General features: G+C 36.0%; 2 protein-coding genes across 3 annotated transcripts in view; one reads left to right on the top strand and one right to left on the bottom strand.

Annotated features, from left to right (window-relative positions):
• LOC137253664 (uncharacterized) overlaps positions 1-23,832 on the top strand; it is a 164,224-nt gene that overhangs the window by 36,459 nt on the left and 103,933 nt on the right. The window lies entirely within an intron of this gene.
• Positions 3,440-23,832, bottom strand: part of TP53INP (Tumor protein p53 inducible nuclear protein) — a 45,792-nt gene continuing 25,399 nt past the window's right edge. For both annotated transcript variants that reach the window (XM_067790999.1, XM_067791000.1), the window contains exons 3-6: positions 17,881-18,433; positions 17,584-17,800; positions 17,411-17,512; positions 3,440-3,988 (exon numbers count right to left, since the gene is read on the bottom strand). In XM_067790999.1, the coding sequence (XP_067647100.1) occupies positions 3,827-3,988; positions 17,411-17,512; positions 17,584-17,800; positions 17,881-18,433 (1,034 nt within the window). In that variant the 3' untranslated portion in view covers positions 3,440-3,826. The remainder of the gene's footprint in view (positions 3,989-17,410; positions 17,513-17,583; positions 17,801-17,880; positions 18,434-23,832) is intronic.

Raw genomic sequence — 23,832 nt, 5'->3', positions numbered from 1 at the left:
TTTATGCACTGGACATACTTCGTATGTCATCATGTGGTAAAGTTATGCGTTTGGAAGGCGCTTTCAAAGAAACTTGGTGTTGTTGCTTTTGTTCTATTTATAGAACTACAACGATTTAACCGATGTTGTTTATTTGCAGGCATGCTTAACCAACGAACTGATATCATTTCGTTACAATAATTAACGTTAATAAACGAAACAAAGTCATTTCGTTTCGTTTATTAACGTTAAGAACGTCAAATTAATGAAATGATTTTGTTTCGTTTTCTGCCATATTTATGTTGATTATTAATTTCAAGCTATGCTGACAAAGCTGATTGATGGCGGAGTCATTAAAATTTAAGGTAAAAGCATTAGCCAAGCTGATGATTGCAACTTTTCTCATGAATTTTGACAGTACGAACATTTCTCAGAGTATTTTTGACATTACCACCAACGAATTACACAAACAAATTACATGGAGTTTGTGCGTATGTCCGCTCGCTGTTACCACCTTACGGCTTCACCATGGCTATAGCATTGCCAGCACAATTGAAAATAAAGTATCATGTTTTTCTTAACGTTTTTAACGTTAACGAAAGCTTTTCGTTTCGGTTAAAAACGAGATACTAGTTATCTTGATAATTTCTTTATCAATAATATTTCGAAGTGTTTCCACGGAAACGGTGGAAATTTTTTGATAAACGATTACCTTAACATTAAGGTGCATCCCTGTTTATTTGTATGAGTTTAAGGGATTATACTTATTCCTTTAAATGTATGAAAACATTTATTTGAAGCAATTTTTAATTTATTTAATAATTTGGGAAAAATTTAAACAACGTGACATCAGGACGGACAAGGCGACAGCTGTTTCGATTATACCTTGTAAATCTCTTCAAAGCCTTTTCTCCCGGGAGTGGGATTTTGTTTTAATTACAACCTAACTAAGTTGAGTTTTAAACGTTAATAGGGGCATTAAACTAATCTCATTGTTGAAGCGCGAATATTGCATCTCGCTTCGAATTTTTAGAAATAAATTTATTCATGAGGATTTCAAGATCAAGAACGTCAGTTTTCTTTGAGTACGAATGTAGAATTACGACATGGTTCAGTCGATCTTGCGCCATATTCGATCTCAAATAATTGTTTACTCTACGTAAAACAGAGAAACTTCTCTCGTTTGAGCAATTTGACCCTGGAAGGGTAATGAGCAATTGTATAAACTTAATATTCAGGAACTGGTCCTCTACACCAATTATTTTCTTTCATAAATTGCACAATATCGTTCAATGCTTTTGGAAATAATTTTGTACGTTTCATTAAATTCAATGCCACATCTATGTCACTGACTTACCTCAACTCGTCAAAATCACCTTTATAAAACAGGATGATTTTTTCCACGTCAACTGTATCACCGACTGCAAATTGTTTCAATGCTCGAAAAAATTTGGCTGAATCTGTGTCGAATCTACTTTTCCAAGAGCAAAGTACTTGGTCACAAATTCCACAGTAAATTTTACGATAATATTCTCTTGGAGTGTTGAAAACATGGTCGTTATCATTTTTACGGTCAATTCGCTTTGAAATATTCCGTCGACGTGGCAAATTCAGTTCCTTGATTTCAAATTTCTTTGATACCTCTATGCATTTTAGCCAATTTGATTCAAATTTGGAATTGCGGAAAATTTTACAGCTTCAATTTTACGAGACGAATCTACGACTTCACTTTGATGTTCTTTATTTAGTACTTCAATTCGATAAAATATCTCCATTAAAGCATTGAAAAGGAACAATGAGAAAGACTCCATACATCTTAAAGAACCTGCAGCTTTGGCGACGATTGTGCTATTGACTTCCCGATCTTCGATCAGCCCTTCAAAGAATGCCATCAGAGGTTCGTAATTGGCCAATATGGTTTTCAGAGACTTGATTTGCAATGTAAATGTGAAAGAAAATAATATTCCCACAAAACAAGATTTTACAACTTTCTTAATTACATCTCTCGTTGATTAAAGGGTGTGATTTTACCTTGTTCGGCAGTACGCTGCAAGAGCAGGAATCATCTTTTCATTGTCTTCCTCATCTGCCTGTAGTTCTTGGAATTTCGCGAGACGTTTCGGCGAATCTCTCACAAAATTGATCAACTCCTTCACTTCTCCGACGAATTTTCTCGCAGTGAGAACTTGTTCGATTCCATCTTGTACTACAAGATTTAAATTGTGAGCGTTACAATGTACGAAAAGTGCTCTGGTCTCTTCTTCTTGAATCCTTTGTTGTAACCCTGAAATTTTCCCAGACACATTCGACGCCTAGTCATAACATTAGTCCCTCATCTTTGAAATTGGCAAATCAAATCAGATGTGCACGTATTTGACTATGTCGAATAATGTTTCCTCATAAAAAATATTCAGTAGCAACGAGGTCGGGAGAGAAAACTCTCAGATAAATAAAAATTTGCTCTGTTCTTGAGATATCCGCCGTCTCATCAAGAAGGATAGCAAAGTACGTTGCAAGTTGGATTTTCTTAATATTATCAGACAAAATGTTTAGAAGACAAGTTTTCTAAACGGAGTCGCCCCTCGGCAGTGTTTGGCAAGCACTCCTGGTGTATTTCTGCCATGAAAAGCTCTCAGTGAAAACTCATTAGCCTTGCAGATGCCGTTCGGAGTCGGCATAAAACAAGTAGGTCCCATCCCGCCAATTTGTAGGAAAAAAAATAGGAGCACGACGCAAATTAAAAGAGAAACTCGGCCTTAGATCGCTTCCGAGGTTGCGCCTTACATTTTTATTTTTGCATTTATTTTGAAATTGTGCTTTAAAGTAAAGTATTACTTCCTATGCGGTTTTTTGTGATAACCGGTTACATTATAGTACTATGCAAAGCGAACGTGGCAATGCCGGCAGTCAGCTGTGACACAATACTTTTTTGATCTGACAATAGAACAAAACAAATGAATGGCAATGCATATATGTTCAGTCTATTCCCGTACTCCAAAAAACAGTCAAAAACTGTTCAGGACCAGGGAATACAAATATGTATTTAATAGAGGAGTAACACAATACTCTAACGCTATGAACACAATCAAAGCTACATACAAAAGTATATCCCTACTTCGTTTTATCAATTGATGAACCTATTAAAAATTTATCCATTTGATATTTTTTGTATTTTTGGATCCACTCCAAATTGATACAATTGTATCCAAAGAGCAACACTGATTGTAAAAACACTTATTCACGCGCACATACAGCGCGCATCACCTGACTAAAATCATAAATAGGTATAGAATACTTAAACTACTTAAGAAAATATTTTACTGGTATTTCATATTCGGAAAAACATTTCATTTTCTCATTTTGAAGGACTGGGAGCTTCATTAAATGAAATGCCTTCGTACTTAAAAAATCTATTTCACTCGATGTATCTTCCAACCAATTAAACTGTACTTTCAATATATTTGTGGTGGTGTTCGCGGTTTTTAATTTGAATAAAATTTAGGCTAATTATCAATAATTTTGTGCATTTGGATATTAGTACATGTGATGTGTTTAGTTTTGACATTTTTTTCTTCTTATTCAACTAAGGTTTTTGGTAATTCGTTTTTAATTTTTTATGCAAGTTTTTTTAATTTAGTTTAACATTAAATTCAATAATAAATAATAAATTTAGTTCTAATAACTTTTCTTTACTTGACTTTCTCAGTAAAATATATACATTACGCATTTCAAATTATTATTATTAATTGCTGTGCTGTATTTTGACTATAATTATAAATGATTGGCTCTTTTCCGTGTTTGCGTAAATATGTATTATTATTATCAGGTCGATGGCAGCTTTGCAGTATTAGTAACAACATTTGCGATTATTGTTAACGCCGCTATTGAGCTGGCAGTGCTGCATATCTGCTCGACGCTGGCGGTTGCCCTTGCCTTGTATTTCACGAACTTTGTTGGAACGTAAGATAGCACCACGACGAAAATGACGAGTGTTGAGATTTGCTTGACACTGAAATTGGTAATATAAATATACATAAGTAATTTTCTATTTTGTTAATGTGTTGTTGGGGGTGGAATATAATAAAGTAGGGTTTAAAAATAACTTAATTGGCGCTTAACCGTTTAAACGGTCCAGCGTGCCATTAACCATTTACTACGTGAAAAGTCTCACTGAAATGAATTACTGAGGTAAAAATACGAAAAGGTAAACTGGGCCTGAGATGTCGCGAAGTTCAACGTCATTTCCGTACTATTACAAAATCTACAGTTTTTATATGGAACTGCAAAAACGACTTTGATCCCAATTAAAATATTCTTTCGTCCTAAAATCCCGACATATAATATATTTTTCAATCATACCAACAGTTTATAAGCTATTTCTAGACTTATGCGAGAAAAAGACAGGCCTGTGCCGTGATCGAAAACTATTTTTGAAATCACAATAGCTCTAAGATGGTGAATCGGAGTAATAACATATGTGATATGGGGACATTTCATACTCATAATATCCATAATTGATTCTCATTTTCAATGTATATGTATATCGTTTGAGTGAAAATTGTTTTCGATCCGTGAATCGTGTTTTACGGCCCTTCACAACGAAATCAACACAATTTTGTTATTGATATAAAAAAATTGATGTTTCATTAGTATCAAAACGAAATCAAAACAAGTAAGGAAGGTTAAGTTCGGGTGTAACCGAACATTACATACTCAGTTGAGAGCTATGGTGACAACATAAGGGAAAATAACCATGTAGGAAAATGAACCGAGGGAAACCCTGGAATGTGTTTGTATGACATGTGTATCAAATGAAAGGCATTAAAGAGTATTTGATGAGGGAGTGCGCCATAGTTCTATAGGTGGACGCCATTTAGGGATATAGCCATAAAGGTGGATCAGGGTTGACCCTAGAATGCGTTTGTACGATATGGGTATCAAATGAAAGGTATTAATGAGTATTTTAAAAGGGCGTGGACCTAAGTTCTATAGATGGACGCCTTTTCGAGATATCGCCGTAAAGATGGACCAGGGGTGACTCTAGAATGCGTTTGCACAATATGGGCATCAAACGAAAGGTGTTAATGAGTATTTTAAAAGGGAGTGGGCCTTAGTTCTATAGGTGGACCCCGTTTCGAGATATCGTCATAAAGGTGGACCAGGGGTGACTCTAGAATGCGTTTGTACGATATGGGTATAAAATGAAAGGTGTTAATGAGTATTTTAAAAGGGAGTAATCCTTAGTTCCATAGGTGGACGCCGTTTCGAGATATCGCCATAAAGGTGGACCAGGGGTGACCCTAGAATTTGTTTGTACAATATGGGCATCAAACGAATGGTGTTAATGAGTATTTTAAAAGGGAGTGGGCCTTAGTTCTATAGGTGGTCGCCTTTTCGAAATATCGCCATAAATGTGGACCAGGGGTGACTCTAGAATGCGTTTGTACGATATGGATATCAAATTAAAGGTATTAATGAGTATTTTAAAAGGGAGTAATCCTTAGTACCATAGGTGGACGCCGTTTCGAGATATCGCCATAAAGGTGGACCAGGGGTGACCCTAGAATTTGTTTGTACAATATGGGTATTTTAAAAGGGTGTGGGGCTTAGTTCTATAGGTGGACACCTTTTCGGAATATCGCCACAAAGGTGGACCAGGGGTGACTCTAGAATGTGTTTGTACGATATGGGTATCAAATTAAAGGTATTAATGAGGGTTTTAAAAGGGAGTGGTGGTTGTTGTATAGGTGGTCGCATTTTCGAGATATCGCCATAAAGGTGGACCAGGGGTGACCCTAGAATTTGTTTGTACAATATGGGCATCAAAAGAAAGGTGATAATGAGTATTTTAAAAGGGAGTATTCCTTAGTTCCATAGGTGGACGCCGTTTCGAGATATCGCCATAAAGGTGGAGCAGGGATGACCCTAGAATTTGTTTGTACAATATGGGTATCAAAAGAAAGGTGTTAATGAGTATTTTAAAAGGGTGTGGGGCTTAGTTCTATAGGTGGACGCCTTTTCGAGATATCGCCATAAAGGTGGACCAGGGGTGACTCTAGAATGAGTTTGTACGATATGGGTATCAAATTAAAGGTATTAATGAGAGTTTTAAAAGGGAGTGGTGGTAGTTGTATATGTGAAGGCGTTTTCCAGATATCGACCAAAATGTGGACTAAGGTGACCCAAAATATTATCGGTTGGATACCGCTAATTTATTTATATATGTAATACCTGGCAAGATTTTAAGGGTGTTTTATTTCGCCCTGCAGAACTTTTTCATTTTCTTCTACTTAATATGGTAGGTGTCACAACCATTTTATAAAGTTTTTTCTAAAGTTATATTTCGCGTCAATAAAACAATCCAATTACCTTACCATGTTTCATCCCTTTTTTCGTATTTGGTATAGAATTATGGCATTTTTTTCATTTTTCGCAATTTTCGATATCGAAAAAGTGGGCGTGGTCATAGTCGGATTTCGTTCATTTTTCATACCAAGGTAAAGTGGGTTCAGATAAGTACGTGAACTGAGTTTAGTAAAGATATATCGATTTTTGCTCAAGTTATCGTGTTAACGGCCATGCGGAAGGGCAGACGGACGACTGTGTATAAAAACTGGGCGTGGCATCAACCGATTTCGCCCATTTTCACAGAAAACAGTTAGCGCCATAAAATCTATGCCCCTACCAAATTTCAAAAGGATTGGTTAATTTTTGTTCGATTTATGGCATTAAAAGTATCCTAGACAAATTAAATGAAAAAGGGCGGAGCCACGCCCATTTTTAAATTTTCTTTTATTTTTGTATTTTGTTGCACCATATCATTACTGGAGTTGAATCTTGACATAATTTACTTATATACTGTAAAGATGTTAAATTTTTTGTTAAAATTTTACTTTAAAAAAAATTTTTTTTTAAAAGTGGGCGTGGTCCTTCTCCGATTTTGCTAATTTTTATTAAGCGTACATGCAGTAATAAGAGTAACGTTCCTGCCAAATTTCATCATGATATCTTCAACGACTGCCAAATTACAGCTTGCAAAAGTTTTAAATTACCTTCTTTAAAAAGTGGGCGGTGCCACGCCCATTGTCCAAAATTTTACTAATTTTATATTTTGCGTCATAAGTTCAACTCATCTACCAAGTTTCGTCGCTTTATCGGTCTTTTGTAATGAATTATCGAACTTTTTCGGTTTTTCGAAATTTTCGATATCGAAAAAGTGGGCGTGGTTATAGTCCGATATCGTTCATTTTAAATAGCGATCTGAGATGAGTGCTCAGGAACCTACATACCAAATTTCATCAAGATACCTCAAAATTTACTCAAGTTATCATGTTAACGGACGGACGGACGGACGGACGGACATGGCTCAATCAAATTTTTTTTCGATCCTGATTATTTTGATATATGGAAGTCTATATCTATCTCGATTCCTTTATATATGTACAACCAACCGTTATCCAATCAAACTTAATATACTCTGTGAGCTCTGCTCAACTGAGTATAAAAATTTAGTTTTTCTTTGATTTTTCGAAGTTGCAGCTTATTTTGATCAAATTTTATATATTATATACATATATAAAAAATATTCAAACTCGAAAAGTAATTTTTTTAAAACTATTGAGAAGCAAATGTAAACAAAAATATTTTTATGTTTTTTGATGCAAATAACGTTATTATTTTCAAAACGGGTCAAAAATGTTGAAGTTATAGCGCATTCAGTAAATTATTTAGCTTCAAATCGATACTGTACGGCCATGTCATTGGAAAGTTTATTTCAAAAAAATCAACCTTTTTTTCTATCACAGTTTTCGATTGATGTTTTTACAGCATCGATGTGCTTATTGTAGCTTTATAATTTTACCAAATTTGCAAAAACTTTGCCATTTTTGTTAGATCAAGTACTTAATCTTTATTGCCTGGCTGCATAACTTTTAATAAGTTTTTACCTCTTACTATGCCTCCCATTTTCTCCTCCTTTCTTTTGTTTATATATTCACACATCTCTGCGCCTCTTTCTCCCTATCCGTCTTTTCTATCCATTCTATTCTCTATAGCTCATTCTCCCTCCCTCACTCCATCTTTCCCTATCTCTCTATCTTCGTCTAACTCTATCTCTTTCTTTTTACTTCGTTTTTCTTATCTCTACTTTTGTTTAATCCCTTATTCCCAAACACCGTTCTAGTCCATATCCTAGTTACAGTATCTTTGTATCCACTCCAAATTGATACAATTGTATTCAAAGAGCAACACTGATTGTAAACATAGTTATTCACACGCACATACAGCATCACCTGACTGACGAGCGCTGTCTGGTTGGCCCATGAATCGACCTTTACGCGCGCGTATTTGAAAATTTAATTAGACTCCAGATCAGATCAAAAAAAAAAGACCTATACATGTACTATATCTCTATAACAAATATTGGTTATTATCTTCAAATAATAATTTATCCTCCTTTAATTCATGTCCATAATTAATATGCACTGAAAATCACCTGTTTTTGACCTTTTTATTATTCGGTTTTCTTTTTATAGGGGTATTCTCTATGTCTAGAATCCATTGGAAAACCAGAAAGTGTTCCATTTCGATGTTAAAAGTTTTTTACACACAATACCAAAATACACTTGTTAAACATTTTCTACCGTTTTTACATTTTATACGCTTTTATTTAGTTTCACTTGGCTGTTGTGTGTAATCAAATCTTGCAAGTTAAATTTGATACACTTCCCGGTGTCCGATTGAGCAGAAATTTTGCACGCATGTATAACTCCGATGACAATGCAATATTACTTTCCGAGAATTCGATAAATTAATCGATAACAGAGTTATCGGTAAAGATTTGTGCTCACCTTGGCATAAAAGCCTAAGTCCTCAAAAACGCAGGTAACTTCGCTTTGTTTGTGTAAACAACGAACGTAGAAGTTAGGATGTTATCGCTAAATGTTGCATACTTTTCTGCGCACTTGATTTTGTTTTATAGATTTTTGGCGATGGAGAGAGAGCAGAGCAGAGATCTGCAATGATTAGTTGTTAACTGAACGCGACATAGGCAAAGTCAAAATAAAATATGATTTTAAGTTAGTTAACACTGTTTGACCCAATTTTATATATGCTCTCTGTCAAAAATGCTTCAACTAACTTAGTCATATGCCCAAATATATTCGGATCGTGATATAAAACATCGTGTACTCATACTTATTCAGGGTTATTTAAACGTAGCGATTCGTATCAGTAATTTAGTTGAGAGTCTTTTTCATCCTGACACCGCGTTAGCGTTGAACGTGAAAGATCTGACAACCGAAGATGCTGATATCCGAAGTGGAGCCACTTTTACCAAACACATTCGATATGTTTTCTCGAAAATCTGTATATTCATATGTATGTATGTATGTATTTAACGTTTTGGTGTTGCAAGAACACGTGAACATGTGTATGCACATATATACTAATTCTTTTGAATGAGTTGAATAAAGCATGGGGCGCATTCCAAAAGCACAACTGCTGGCGAAGTTGATTAGTGATATCTTCTTGGAACGCACAGTTGCATATTTATGACAAATTAGTGAGCATACAAATTTTCCGCTCCATTAACTCAACGTTTTTATCGATTGGTTGTCGACAGTTGGCTGAACGTAGCGTTTCAAAAGCACAATTTCATTCACTCAGCTGATAACTGATTAGCTGAGCTAGCAGTTGCGCTTTGAAACTCACCCTTCGAAGCAAACTTTTGCCTCGTATTTCAATTAAAATTTCATACGAAAGCAGACCAAACACGAGAATAGTTCGTGAGAGACCGTTGTCGCTTGTCTCCATATGCATCATAGCTTATACTTACAAATCAATTTTTGTATGTAAACGAATAGATCGGACTAGCTGCGCTTGGTTGCTTCATACGTACTCATACTCAAATTGCTGCGGATATATTACAGTATCAAAAAAGTTACCGGATGCCGATCTCTGCCACAGAGAAAATTTGTTGGTTATGAACAAGGCGAATTCAGTACCAGGTGTTATTATCCCAACAGCTGATTGCTTCTTCTTGATAACTTTCCATACAACGCCTTGTACTGCAACATGTCAGTTAATCGAAATCAATGAAAATTTTCTTTTGACTTGACATTCTTCTGTACGGCGAATTGGTTGAACTCGCTTTGCCACCACCTGGTATGGATTCGCCTCGATTATGAATGTGGATTTATTCTGATTTATTATTAGTATTTATGACCCAATGCCAAGGTGAGCACGTGCCGAGGGTGCATAACCACATATCGCTAACGTTGCGCCTCAGGGTACCAGTGCGAACACTGTTGTACTGAAGACCTTATCCCTCTACAATGGACCTCTGGGGGATGGACTGTTTTTGTCCTATACTCGTGGGAACAAAAAAAATTTAAGAAAAAAAAGACTTTTAATGCCTTTTTGTTTTCTGTGAAAAAGGGCGAAATTGGTTAAAGCCACGCCTAGTTTTTATACACAGTCGGCCGTCTGTCCTTCCTCTCGGCCGTTAACACGATAGTTTGAACAAAAATCGATATATCTTTACTAAACTCAGTTCACGTACTTATCTCAACTTACTTAGTATTGGTGTAAAAAATGGCCGAAATCCGACTATGACCACGCCCACTTTTTCGATATCGAAAGGTACGAAAAATGAAAAAAATAAATGCCATAATTCTATACCAAATACGAATAAAGGGATGAAACATGGTAATTGGATTGGTTTATTGAGGCAAAATATAACATTAGAAAAAAACTTGGCAAAATAGGTGTGACACCTACCATATTAAGTTGAAGAAAATGAAAAGGTTCTGCAGGGCGAAATCAAAAGCGCTTGGAATCTTTGCAGGAATACTGTTCGTGGTATAACATATATAAATAAATTAGCGGTACCCGACAGATGATGTTCTGGGTCACCCTGGTCCACACTTTGGTCAATATCTCGCAAACGCCTTCACATATACAACTACCACCACTCCCTTTTAAAATACTCATTAACACCTTTCATTTGATACCCATACGTGTAAAGAAATTCTATAGTCACCCCTGGTCTACCTTTATGGCGATATCTCGAAAAGGCGTCCACCTATAGAACTAAGGCCCACCCCCTTTTAAAGTACTCATTAACACCTTTCATATGATACCCATATCGTAAAACAAGTTCTAGAGACAACCCTGGTCCACCTTTATGGCGATATCTCGAAAAGGCGTCCACCTATAGAACTAAGGCCCACGCCCTTTTAAAATACTCATTAACACCTTTCATTTGATACCCATATCTTACAAACAAATTCTAGAGTCACCCCTGGTCCACCTTTATGGCGATATCTCGAAAAGGCGTCCACCTATAGAACTAAGGCCAACGCCCTTTTAAAATAATCATTAACACCTTTCATTTGATACCCATACCGTACAAACAAATTCCAGAGTCACGCTGGTCTACCTTTATGGCGATATCTCGAAAAGGCGTCCACCTATAGAACTAAGGCCCACTCCCTTTTAGAATACTCATTAACACATTTCGTTTGATACCAGTATTGTACAAACGCATTCTAGAGTCACCCCTGGTCCACCTTTATGGCGATATCTCGAAAAGGCGTCCACCTATAGAACTAAGGCCCACTCCCTTTTAAAATACTCATTAACACTTTTCATTTGATACCCATATCGTACAAACAAATTCTAGAGTCACCCCTGGTCCAGCTTTACGGCGATATCTCGAAAGGGCGTCCACCTATAGAACTTAGGCCCACGCCATTTTAAAATACTCATTAACACAATTCTAGAGTCGCCCCTGGTCCACCTTTATGGCGATATCTCGAAAAGGCGTCCACCTATAGAACTAAGGCCCACTCCCTTTTAAAATACTCATTAACACTTTTCATTTGATACCCATATCGTACAAACACATTCTAGAGTCATCCCTGGTCCACCTTTATGGCGATATCTCGAAAAGCCGTCCACCTATATAACTAAGGCCCACGCCATTTTAAAATACTCATTAACACAATTCTAGAGTCGCCTCTGGTCCACCTTTATGGCGATATCTCGAAAAGGCGTCCACCTATAGAACTAAGGCCCACTCCCTTTTAAAATACTCATTAACACCTTTCATTTGATACCCATATCATACAAACAAATTCTAGAGTCACCCGTGGCCCACCTTTATGGCGATATCTCGAAAAGGCGTCCACCCATAGAACTCAGGCCCACTCCCTTTTAAAATACTCAGTAACACTTTTCATTTGATACCCATATCGTACAAACAAATTCTAAATCTCGAAAAGGCGTCCACCTATAGAACTAAGGCCCACTCCCTTTTAAAATACTCATTAACACCTTTCATTTGATACCCGTGTCGTACAAACAAATTCTAGAGTCACCCCTGGCCCACTTTTATGGCGATATCTCGAAAAGGCGTTCACCTATAGAGCTAAGGCCCACTCCCTTTTAAAATACTCATTAACACCTTTCGTTTGATACCCATATTGTACAAACCCATTCTAGTCACCCCTGGTCCACCTTTATGGCGATATCTCGAAAAGGAGTTCACCTATAGAACTAAGGCCAACGCCCTTTTAAAATACTCATTAACACCTTTCATTTGATACCCATACCGTACAAACAAATTCTAGATTCACGCTGGTCCACCTTTATGGCGATATCTCGAAAAGGCCTCCACCTTTAGGACTAAGGCCCACTCCCTTTTAAAATACTCATTAACAGCTTTCGTTTGATACCCATATTGTACAAACGCTCTCTAGAGTCACCCCTGGTCCACCTTTATGGCGATATCTCGAAAAGGTGTCCACCTATAGAACTAAGGCCCACTCCCTTTAAACATTCTCATTAATACCTTCCATTTGATACACATGTCATACAAACACATTCCAGGGTTACCCTAGGTTCATTTTCCTACATGGTGATTTTCCCTTATTTTGTCTCCATAGCTCTCAGCTGAGTATGTAATGTTCTTTACTTATTATACCTTTCATGAACATGAAATGGTATATTAACTTTGGTCCGATGTTTGTAACGTTGAGAAATATAGAAAACTCACAATTAAGTATACCGAATTGATCAGGGCGACGAACTGAGTTGATATAGCCATGTCCGTCTGTCCGGCCGTCTGTCTGTTTGAACCCAAACTAGTCCCAAACTAGAAAGATTTAATGCAAATTCCCTATTAATTTCCAATATAAAAACGTTAAACTTGGTGATATTTATTCTAATATATAATAGAAGATTTCATGGAAAAATCTTTTTGATTGGAGCTATATATAATATATATCCCATACAACCGATCGAAACATTTTTAGCCATTTCTCCTTTAATTTCCAATATAAAAACGTTAAATTTGGTGACATTTATTTTAATATATTGTAACGAGCTTACTTTCAAATCCTCTTATTTGCCCTTCTGCGAAGTTCACTAAACTGTTGAATAAATAACTCCAATATTGAATAATGGAAAAATGGCCTTTAATAAAGTACTTCACAATAACACTTATACTTTGCAACTAGCTTGCTTAACAACCAAACTGATTGATATTTCAAATGAAACTCTACTATTGCCCGCCAGATTGCGTGCTTAATCAATAACTCCTTGATAGCTCAACTCAAACTGAATTCCAGCGCCTCTACATTTGCTGCCTTTTATACTCTCTGATTTCAACGTTCGCATCTTCTAGGCGCTTCCAGAATCTACTAGTTGCCATCAGCTCTTAAACTTCTCAGCTGTAACTACAATTGCACGATTTTATAGCTTCTCTCATTGCATACTTTCAGGAGTATCTCAGATGTATGCATGTGTTTGTGCATTGATTCTCCGCTGCTCGTATACGTACATGGTACATACATATGTGTAGACGCAATTATTGTTTCGTTTATGTAGATACATAATGATTGAATTATTGATGTGAATTCACGTCACTGCTTAGCATCGGCTTAGATAGCAGCACCTCTTAATTTTGCTAATATTCGTAACACTGCCCTCCACCTTAGTCTGATCGTCCCGATAGCTTAACTCAAACTACATTTGCTGCCTTTTATACTCTCTGATTTCAACGTTCGCATCTTCTAGGAGCTTCCAGAATCTACTAGTTGCCATCAGCTCTCAAACTTCTCAGCTGTAACTACAATTGCACGATTTTATAGCTTCTCTCATTGCATACTTTCAGGAGTATCTCAGATGTATGCATGTGTTTGTGCATTGATTCTCCGCTGCTCGTATACGTACATGGTACATATGTGTAGACGCAATTATTCTTTCGTTTATGTAGATACATAATGATTGAATTATTGATGTGAATTCACGTCACTGCTTAGCATCGGAATATAGATAGCAGCACCCCTTAGTTTTGCTAATATTCGTAACAATATCATAGAAGATTTCCTGAAAAAATCACTTTGATCGGAGCTAAATGTATATAGTATATACCTATCCCATACAACCGATCGTTCAGATAGAAAGATTTTTGGCCATTTCTCCATTAGTTTCCAATATAAAAACGTGAAACTTGGTGTTATATATTCTAATATATTGTAACGAATTTACTGCAAATCCTCTTATTTGCAACCTTCTGCTAAGTTCGAATCACTGAACTGTTGAATAAATAACTCCAATATTGAATAATGGACAAATGGCCTTTATTAAAGTACTTCACAATGACACTTATAGTTTGCAACTAGCTTGCTTAATAACCAAACTGACTGATAGCTTAAATGAAACTCTACTATTGCCCGACAGATTGCGTGCTTAATCAAAAACTGATTGTAGCGCCTCTACCGGTGTCGCCTTTTATACTGTTCGGTTTACTCGTTGATATTTCCAGGCGGTTCTGTTCTAGAATATACTATTTGGTTATCTGCTATAAGTTTCTCAGCTATAACTACAGATCCACAGCTCACGCGCGTGTATTTGTGAGCGACACTTCCACAATTATATTGCATATCTCAGATAAGATATCTGCATGTGTCTGTGCGCTGCTCCTCTGCTGCGTGTTCGTAAATATGTGTAGACACAATGATTGAATTATTTATGTAGATACATAATGATTGATTTATGGATGTGCATACAAGTCACTCCCAGCATCGGCTTAGATATGGCAGTACCTCTTAGTGTTGCTAATATTCGTAACAATATCATAGAAGATTTCTTGTAAAAATCATTTCGATGGGAGCTATATATAATATATATCCCATACAACCGATCGTTCAGATAAGGGGGTTTTTTGCCATTTTTATACCTTTCATGAACATGAAATGGTATATTAACTTTGGTCCGATGTTTGTAACGTTGAGAAGTATAGAAGATAGACTCACCATTAAGTATACCGAATTGATCAGGGCGGCGAACTGAGTTGATGTAGCCATGTCCGTCTGTCTGTTTGAACGCAAACTAGTCCCTCAAATTTTGAGATACCTCAATGAAATTTGGCACAAGGATGTATTTTTGTATTATATTAGACATTTGTCGGATCCGGTAGGATCGGACCACTATAACATATATCTCCCATACAACCGATCGCCATGGTTCAGATAGAAAGATTTTTTGCAATTTCTCCCTGAATTTCCAATATAAAAACGTTAAACTTGGTGATATTTATTCTAATATATCATAGAAGATTTCATGGAAAAATCATTTCGATCGGAGCTATATATAATATATATCCCATACAACTGATCGTTCAAATAGTAATATTTTTAGCCATTTCTCCTTTAATTTCCAATATAAAAACGTTAAACTTTTTGATATATATTCTAACATATCATAGAAGATTTCCTGAAAGAATCACTTTGATCGGAGCTAAATTTATATAGCATATTCCTATCCATTACAACCGATCGTTCAGATAGAAATATTTTTGGCCATTTCTCCATTAGTTTCCAATATAAAAACGTGAAACTTGGTGATATATATTCTAACATATCATAGAAGATTTCCTGTAAAAATCATTTCGATCGGAGCTATATATAATATATATCCCAAAAAAACGATCGTTCAGATAAGGGGGTTTTTGCCATTTTTTATTTTATATTTATCTTAAAAATCGTTTAGGTATGTACATCTGTTCACTATATATTTCTTATCCTATACATCCCATTATTTGGAGATTACGAACGGGATAAGATTATTGTTCAGCCCCATTCATGAAAGGTATGAAGCCTTCGGCACAGCCGAAGACAGTCCCACCCTTATTTGTTTTTTTTTTAATTTTTGCGCGATTTAAAAATCTACCTCAGAACAAAAGAAAACAAGAGAAACAAGAGAAATTTAAAATTTGTTTCATTGCGTAAAAACGCCAACAATGCCAGAAGCGGTTCTACCTTGTACTTGTTTTTATCGTGCTCAAACCCATGTATGCAAAATGTTTATATTGAAGTGCAAGTCACAATACATATACAAAATTTTTTGTACACTTTTTTAAATTGAAAAAAAAAAATGTATTTTAAATTTTAAGAATTTTGGTAGTCCCCTTAATGAATAAATGTTGAATTAAAATTTTTCTCAGTGCTAAGATATTTTTGAAAAATTGTTCGTTGTCAATTTGCTAGTGTAAATTTGAATATCATACGGAAGTGCCTTGGCTTCATATGGAAGTGCTTTTTCTTTGCACTTTCATATTAAATTCATAAGTTTTCATATGAATCCAATTTATATGTGAGGGCATATGGGAATGCTATGCAATATTTTTTTTAATATTGCCTATTTTTTAAGGCAATACAAAAACAAAAGTGCTATAAGTGTATAGGGGTTAAGCAGCTCTGCATGTATGTATATTTGAATCAGAAATTTATAAATGTGAGAAGAATGTTGAAACGGATTTTTTCATAAAAAAAACGATTTTCTGTGCGCTGTAAATTTGTTGAACCATAAAGAACATAAAATCGATCAAGCCGGTACACATACTAGCAGACCCGGCAGACGATGTTCTGCCCTAACTTTGGTCTATATATCTCTCCCCTTTTCTCTATCCTTTTATTCACTCTTCTCTGTGCGTCTTTTTCGTCCCTTCCGTCGCTTCTTTTCTCTCTGGCTCTCTGTCCTTCTCCATCCCCCGCTTCATCAATCCCTAACTTTCTATCTTCGTCTAACTCTATCTCTTTCTCCTTGCCTCGTTTTTCTTCTCTCTAGTTCTTTATATTTTTCCGCGTCCCTCATTTCCAGTCCAAATCCCAGCCCCTGTCCCAGAGGGTTTCATGTATTTTTGAATGCTATTTCATAAAAAAGTTGTCTAAAAAAACAAGGGTTGAACTTACTATTATGGGGAATGAAAACTAGATATGGTCCGATTCTCAGACTACTCGATATGCTCAAAAAATTTCATGAAAATCGGTAAAGCCCATTCGAAGGAGTTCAACCACAAAAACTTTCACCACAATTTATATATAAGATATAGATAAGAAAATCGATTAACCCAACTTATACAAACCTTTTGGCCATTCCACGCAAAGAGTTGCATCTTCAGTTGGGAAGCTGTAAAGCGATCTATACGGGGACCAGAAGCTTGACCGTCAATAGTGATGTGTGCGTTCTATAGCGAAAATATATGCAACCATAACAAATATGAAATTAATCATAAGTTAGTTTTCACTTTTAACATACTTGCTCCATTGCAGTTGTGAGTGGCTTGGTTGACAACAATTTTTGTTTTGGAGATTTTTGGGGCTTTGCATTCTTCTCTTCGGTTATATTGTTTTCAGGGTATGGTGAATCTCTAACGTTGCTCTGATTCTCCTTTGACTTATTTATTTCGAGATCAAAATTATCAAAACTTTCGGTGGCGTGATGAGAAGACCTAATACTGTGATACACTGACATGCTTTAATGAAAAGAAAGGTATGTAGGTAATTGATGAGATTTTTAAGTTTCAAGCCACATATTTTATTCATCAAAATTCACCTTGGATGCTCAATAAGCAAGTTTTCAAGTGGAGAAATATCCATATGGATAGGACCGTTTGAGGTAAAACATGGCGGAGGTGTCAAATACCATGAATCGACCATTGTAAATAGTTTAGCACCAGAGCTGTTGCTGTCACAACTCGCACAGCTGACATTGTGTCCGGACTCTTGTCTAGCAGGAACAATAAACAACGATTGTGTGGCATCTACATCAGCTAATGCCATCAAGGCCACGGCGCCATTGGCCCTCCACTCGCAGGTATAACTTTTTGAAGGACTTAACGATGGCGTGCAAGCTTTGTTGCCACTGTTAATAGAGTAGGATCTGCCGTCGATGCCTCCTTTCTTACTATTCCGATTGCGTTTCTGCCTATTACTATTTTGAATTTGCTGGGAGTCCTTTTTTACTTTCTGAGGCTTTACAGTTTTTACCTCTGGTTTCAGAGTATTAAGAACCTCTATAACTGGAGTGGATGCTCTATTAAAATTGGCATCATAATTCAAAACCTCCTCCAGAGGTTTTCGATGAAGTAAATTTGTGGACGTTACATCTAATCAAAGAGAGATTTAAAACAAATTATAAAAAGAATCTCGTGTTCTATTTAAAATATGGGCAAACCCAGCTGAAATATGTTGTATGCATACACGAAATACTTATGCAATGTGAAAAGGTATATATTTATATACCTTTTGAATTGTTTTTTTTATGTTTTTATGCATGCATTAAATATCCGTGTTCATCATTAAAATCGTATGTTTGTAAAAACACACTTCATAAATTTTATTTAAAGTATACAATAATACTAGCAAGTACCTGGCTTACGTTGTAACGCCGCAAAAATTAATCTATTTGACTTTTCCTATTTGGGTAGGTATAGTTTAAAAAAATTAAAGAAAAAAAAAAACTGTTTTGAAAATAAGCTTTTATCTATATTTTAAAAAAAAGTCGGGTTTTCTTTCCTGACGCTATAACTCCAGAACGCACGAACCGATTTCCACGGTTTTGCATTCGTTGGAAAGGTCTCGAGCTCCGCGAGGTCTAAAGAAAATTCAGGATCGATACACAGGGTCTCGAGATTTAGGCCAAAACGTGGACCCGGGTACCCCTAGAATGTGTTTATAGAATATGGATTTCAAATGAAAGTTGTTGATGGGTGCTTTAGTAGAAGGTAATTTTCGTACCCCTGGGTGACTAGGGTCTCGAGATATAGGCCAAAACGTGGACCCGGGTACCCCTGGAATGTGTTTATAGAATATGGATAACAAATTAAATCTGTTGATGAGTGCTTTAGTAGAGGGTCTCGAGATATAGGCCAAAGCGTGGGCCCGTGAACACCTAGATAGTGTTTTTACATTATGGGTATCAAACTGAAGCTGTTGATGAGTGCTTTAGTACAGGGTAGTTTTCATAACTATTGGTGACAAGAGTCTCGAGATATAGGCCAAAACGTCGATCAGGGTAACACCAGGATGTGTTTTTACATTATGGATATCACATTGAAGCTGTTGATGTGTACTTTAGTACAGAGTAAGTTTTGTGCCGCTGGGTGACCTAGAATGTGTTTTTACATTATGGGTATCAAATTGAAGCTGTTGCTGTATGCTTTAGTACAAAGTAAGTATTACACCGCTGGGTGACTAGGGTCTCGAGATATAGGCCAAAACATAGACCCGGATCCCCAAGAATGTGTGTGTCAAACGAAAGCTGTTGCTGAGATCTTTATACAAATTTTCATTGTGATATTCGATTTAGTCCCATCAACCTTGCAAAACTGATAAATATTCATGCGAAGGCGAAATAAAGACATGAGCTAATAATACCCACATACCTATTTACATACGTCCTATTCGATTTGCCTGAAATTTGGTATATAAATTTGCCTATTTTAGTATTTACGATGCTTTTTCCGGGAAGTAGACCAGAGACGTACTGGGATTAGGACTAGGACTGGGACTGAAACTGAGACTGAGACTCGGAATGGGACTGGAATAAAATACATACCACCCTCTGGGACTGGCAATAAGATATGAAGAATAATGAGAAAAACTTGAGAGAAGAGGAAAGAGAGAAGGAGAAGGAGACTGAGAAAGAGATAGAATAAGACGAAGATGGAGATAGATGAGGCAAAAAATACGGAGGCAGGAATGAATACAAAGATTAGGAAAAAGTGTAGAAGGGCGAGGGCAGAGTTAGACGGATAAAGCTTATTAAAATGTATGCAGATAGACCAAATTTAGGGCAGAACAACCTCTGCCGGGTCTGCTCGTTGGTTAATAAAATTAACTAAAAAGTAAAAAATAAATTGACTGTAAAGAAATAAAACACTTTATAAATTCATTGCGACCTTTAACGATAACTAGGCTTCTTCTTCTGCGACAAAAAAATTCCATATTTTAATAATTATATATTTTTAACATTAAAACTTTACATCTAAATTATTAAATCTTACAGTTTATATCACAGTCCTAATTGTTCTAATAAAAAGCGTGTTAAATTTTGATGGTATAATTAAGAACATTTAGGACCTCCTTTTCTTGCTATCACAATGTAACACGCTCGCAATATCATTGATACCGCAGGAAGAGCAGGAGCACGCAAGACACATGTGCAGGGAAATCATAAAAAGGAGGTGAAAGCACAGGAAGGCCAAAATCTAATACAGAGGAGAAAACAATAAATAATCTACGTCATAAACTAAGGAAAAACAATATTTTCACAACGAAAGCGGACAAAGGAAACACCACTGTGCAAATCGAAAAAGAGAAATATATATCCAAACCCGAAGATCTGATAGAGGAAATGAAGTGTCGTAGAATGAGAGAGGATCCCACAGATGAATACCAAAAACAAATCAAAGTTGCTATGAAAAATGCGACAAATATAGTAGATTCTAACATGGCACATAGATTGGTCTAAATGAACCCTTCGGCTCCTCCACTGATTGCGCTACCAAAAATCCACAAACCGGACACGCCAATGAGGCCCATCATTAATTTTAAATCGGCACCATGTTACAAACTGTCCAAATATTTAAAAACGATATTGAAAGATACTCTGGAGCTAAGGAACGAATATGCAATAGCAAACACAACAGAACTAATACAGAGACTTGAGACCGCAGAGCTAACAAAGAACAGCAAATTGGTATCTTTTGACATGAAAGATTTATACCCATCAATACCACTATCGGAGACTTTGGACATAGTTAGCTCAACAATAATTCATAATACAAAAAACAAAGTGAAAAGTATGCAAATCACAAATACGCTAAGAACGACTTTACGTCAAAACTATTTTCAATTCAACAATAAAATGTATAGACGAACAAACGGTTTTGGAATGGGAAACCCCACATCAGCAATTCTTATGAAACTATTCATGCAAAATCTGGAAGAAAAGTACATACAGGAGCTGAAGTCCAAATTAGGCGTGTCATTTTATGCTAGATATGTGGATGACATAATATGCGTTTTAACTACTAATAACGAAGAGCTTATACTGGAGTACCTCAACAAGCAGCAACGAAATATAAAATTTACAATAGAAAACGAAAAAGACGGAGGAATCAACTATCTAGACCTCACGATAAATATTGACAAAGAAGCCAAAATATTTAACTATGACATATATAGAAAGCCAACGGCCACCGAAACAATAATACATAATACCTCAAATCACCCCCAACAGCATAAAAATGCAGCATTAAGGCACTTGGTACATAGACTTGAAAGAACACCTCTTACACAAGAGGCATATAAGAGAGAACTTGAGGTCATCTATAATATCGCTGCAGACAACGGATATAAAATAGCACTAGTAGATAATCTCAGAAGGACAAATGGAGAACCCAAAAGAAATAATGAAAAGGAAAATAACAGCTGGACGACTATGACATATACTGGAAAAGCAACATATAAATTGGCAAACTTCTTTAAAAAATACAACATTAACACAGCATTCAAAACATCGACCAATCTAGGACGAAAACTAAGAACTAGCACTAACTCAGAGGATCCGTTTAGCAGCCACGGCGTATACAAGCTTGCCTGCGGATGCCAGCATAGTTACATAGGTCAAACTGGACGGCAAATAAGAACGTGGTTCAGAGAACATATTAGAAATAACAACAAAAAAATACGGAATCCAAACATTATACCCGAGTCTAACTTCGCGAGTCACATGGTCAGGAATGAATGTTCCCTAGTAAACATCAATAAAACAGTTAGGGTTCTTCACATACAAGCAAAAGCCCGACGTCTCAACGTACTCGAAAACATGGAAATCTACAAACAGAAAACATTCGACTGTAGAATAATAAACGAACATATAAACACAATTTTCGAGCCGTTAAAACTTGTTTACCAGAAACAAAGTAATCACACAGGTACAACAGACAAACACACAACAACAAATAAACACAAAACAATTAACAGACCAAAACAACAAACCAACAAAGAAGGTCAAACGACTAAAATTATGGATTTTTTCCTACCCCAGTCAGCCACACAAATCGATTAGTAAACCACCCTCGGTTCTGAATGAACACACAGCGCATAAACATAAATAAATATACACAAGCATCAATTTTGACAATACCTGCTCATGTACCTACGAACTATAAATACAGGACAAACGACAACAACAGATCAGAATGAAAATCGATACTGATGATGGCACAACGCCGAAACCGGTTTGTCTCAAAACCAAACTTGACAAGGGATGACGGAAAATCGTTCCAATATACATCAGATCTTTCGCGTTCAAAGCTAACGCGGTGTCAGGATGAAAAAAACTCCCAACTAAATTGCTGATACGAATCGCTACGTTTAAATAACCCTGACTGAGTATGATTACACGATTTTTTATATCATGATCCGAATATATTGGGGGATATTCATAATCGAAATAAAATGTGACTAAGTTAGTTGAAGCATTTTTGACAGAGAGCACATATAAAATTGAGTCAAACAGTGTTAACTAACTTAAAATCATATTTTATTGTGACTTTGCCTATGTCGCGTTCAGTTTACAACTACTCATTGCAGATCTCTGCTCTGTTTTAAAATAAAATTCCAACTTTCGCTTAGCTAAAATTCCATCGCCAAAAATCTGTAAAACAAAATCAAGTGCCCAAAAAAGTGTGCAAGATTTAGCGATAACAGCCTAACTTCGACGTTCGTTGTATACACAAACAAAGCGAAGTTACCTGCATTCTTGAGGGCTTAGGCTTTTATGCCAAGGTGAGCACAAATCTTTACCGATAACTCTGTTATCAATTAATTTATCAGATTCTCGCAAAGTAATGTTGCATTGTCATCGGAGTTATACATGCGTGCAAAATTTCTGCTCAATCGGACACCGAGAAGTGTATCAAATTTAACTTGCAAGATTTGATTACAAACAACAGCCAAGTGAAACTAAATAAAAGCTTATAATAATGTTCAAAATCTGTATATGATTTTCCCCAACAGTTGTGTTGCTTCACGTATCTTTTGCACTATACCTGTCACTGTAGCTAGTGCAGAACGTTCCTTCAGCGTCCTTTCAAGAATCAAAAACTTTCATAGATCGTGTTCATCTCAAGAGCGAGTTTCAGGACTTGCCACGCTTTGTGTTGAATCCGTTTTGGCAAGACAGTTAAATTTTGATATTATTATAAAAAAATTTGCAGCGAAAACACCAAGAAAAACCACTCTTTGATATCCGAACCTTTTATATTGAATAATTAAAATTTATAATCATCATTAAATTTATCAGAGATGTATTAAAATGTTACCAAATAACTATAAAAGATTATTTGAAACAATATGTGGCTGTTAAAATTCTACGTTGCAATAAAATAGTATAAATAGTATAAACAGTAAATATTCTGTGTTAATTTTATTTTCAGCTCTTAGTCCAAAAATCATTTAGTTGATGTGGCAAACATTTTTTTTTATGTAATCAGTC

This window comes from Eurosta solidaginis, chromosome 5 (assembly GCF_040869045.1).
Source record: "Eurosta solidaginis isolate ZX-2024a chromosome 5, ASM4086904v1, whole genome shotgun sequence".
In the NCBI taxonomy this organism is placed as follows: Eukaryota; Metazoa; Arthropoda; class Insecta; order Diptera; family Tephritidae; genus Eurosta; species Eurosta solidaginis.
Note: the sequence above shows the minus strand (reverse complement) of the source record. Positions and strands in the feature narration are given on the sequence as shown.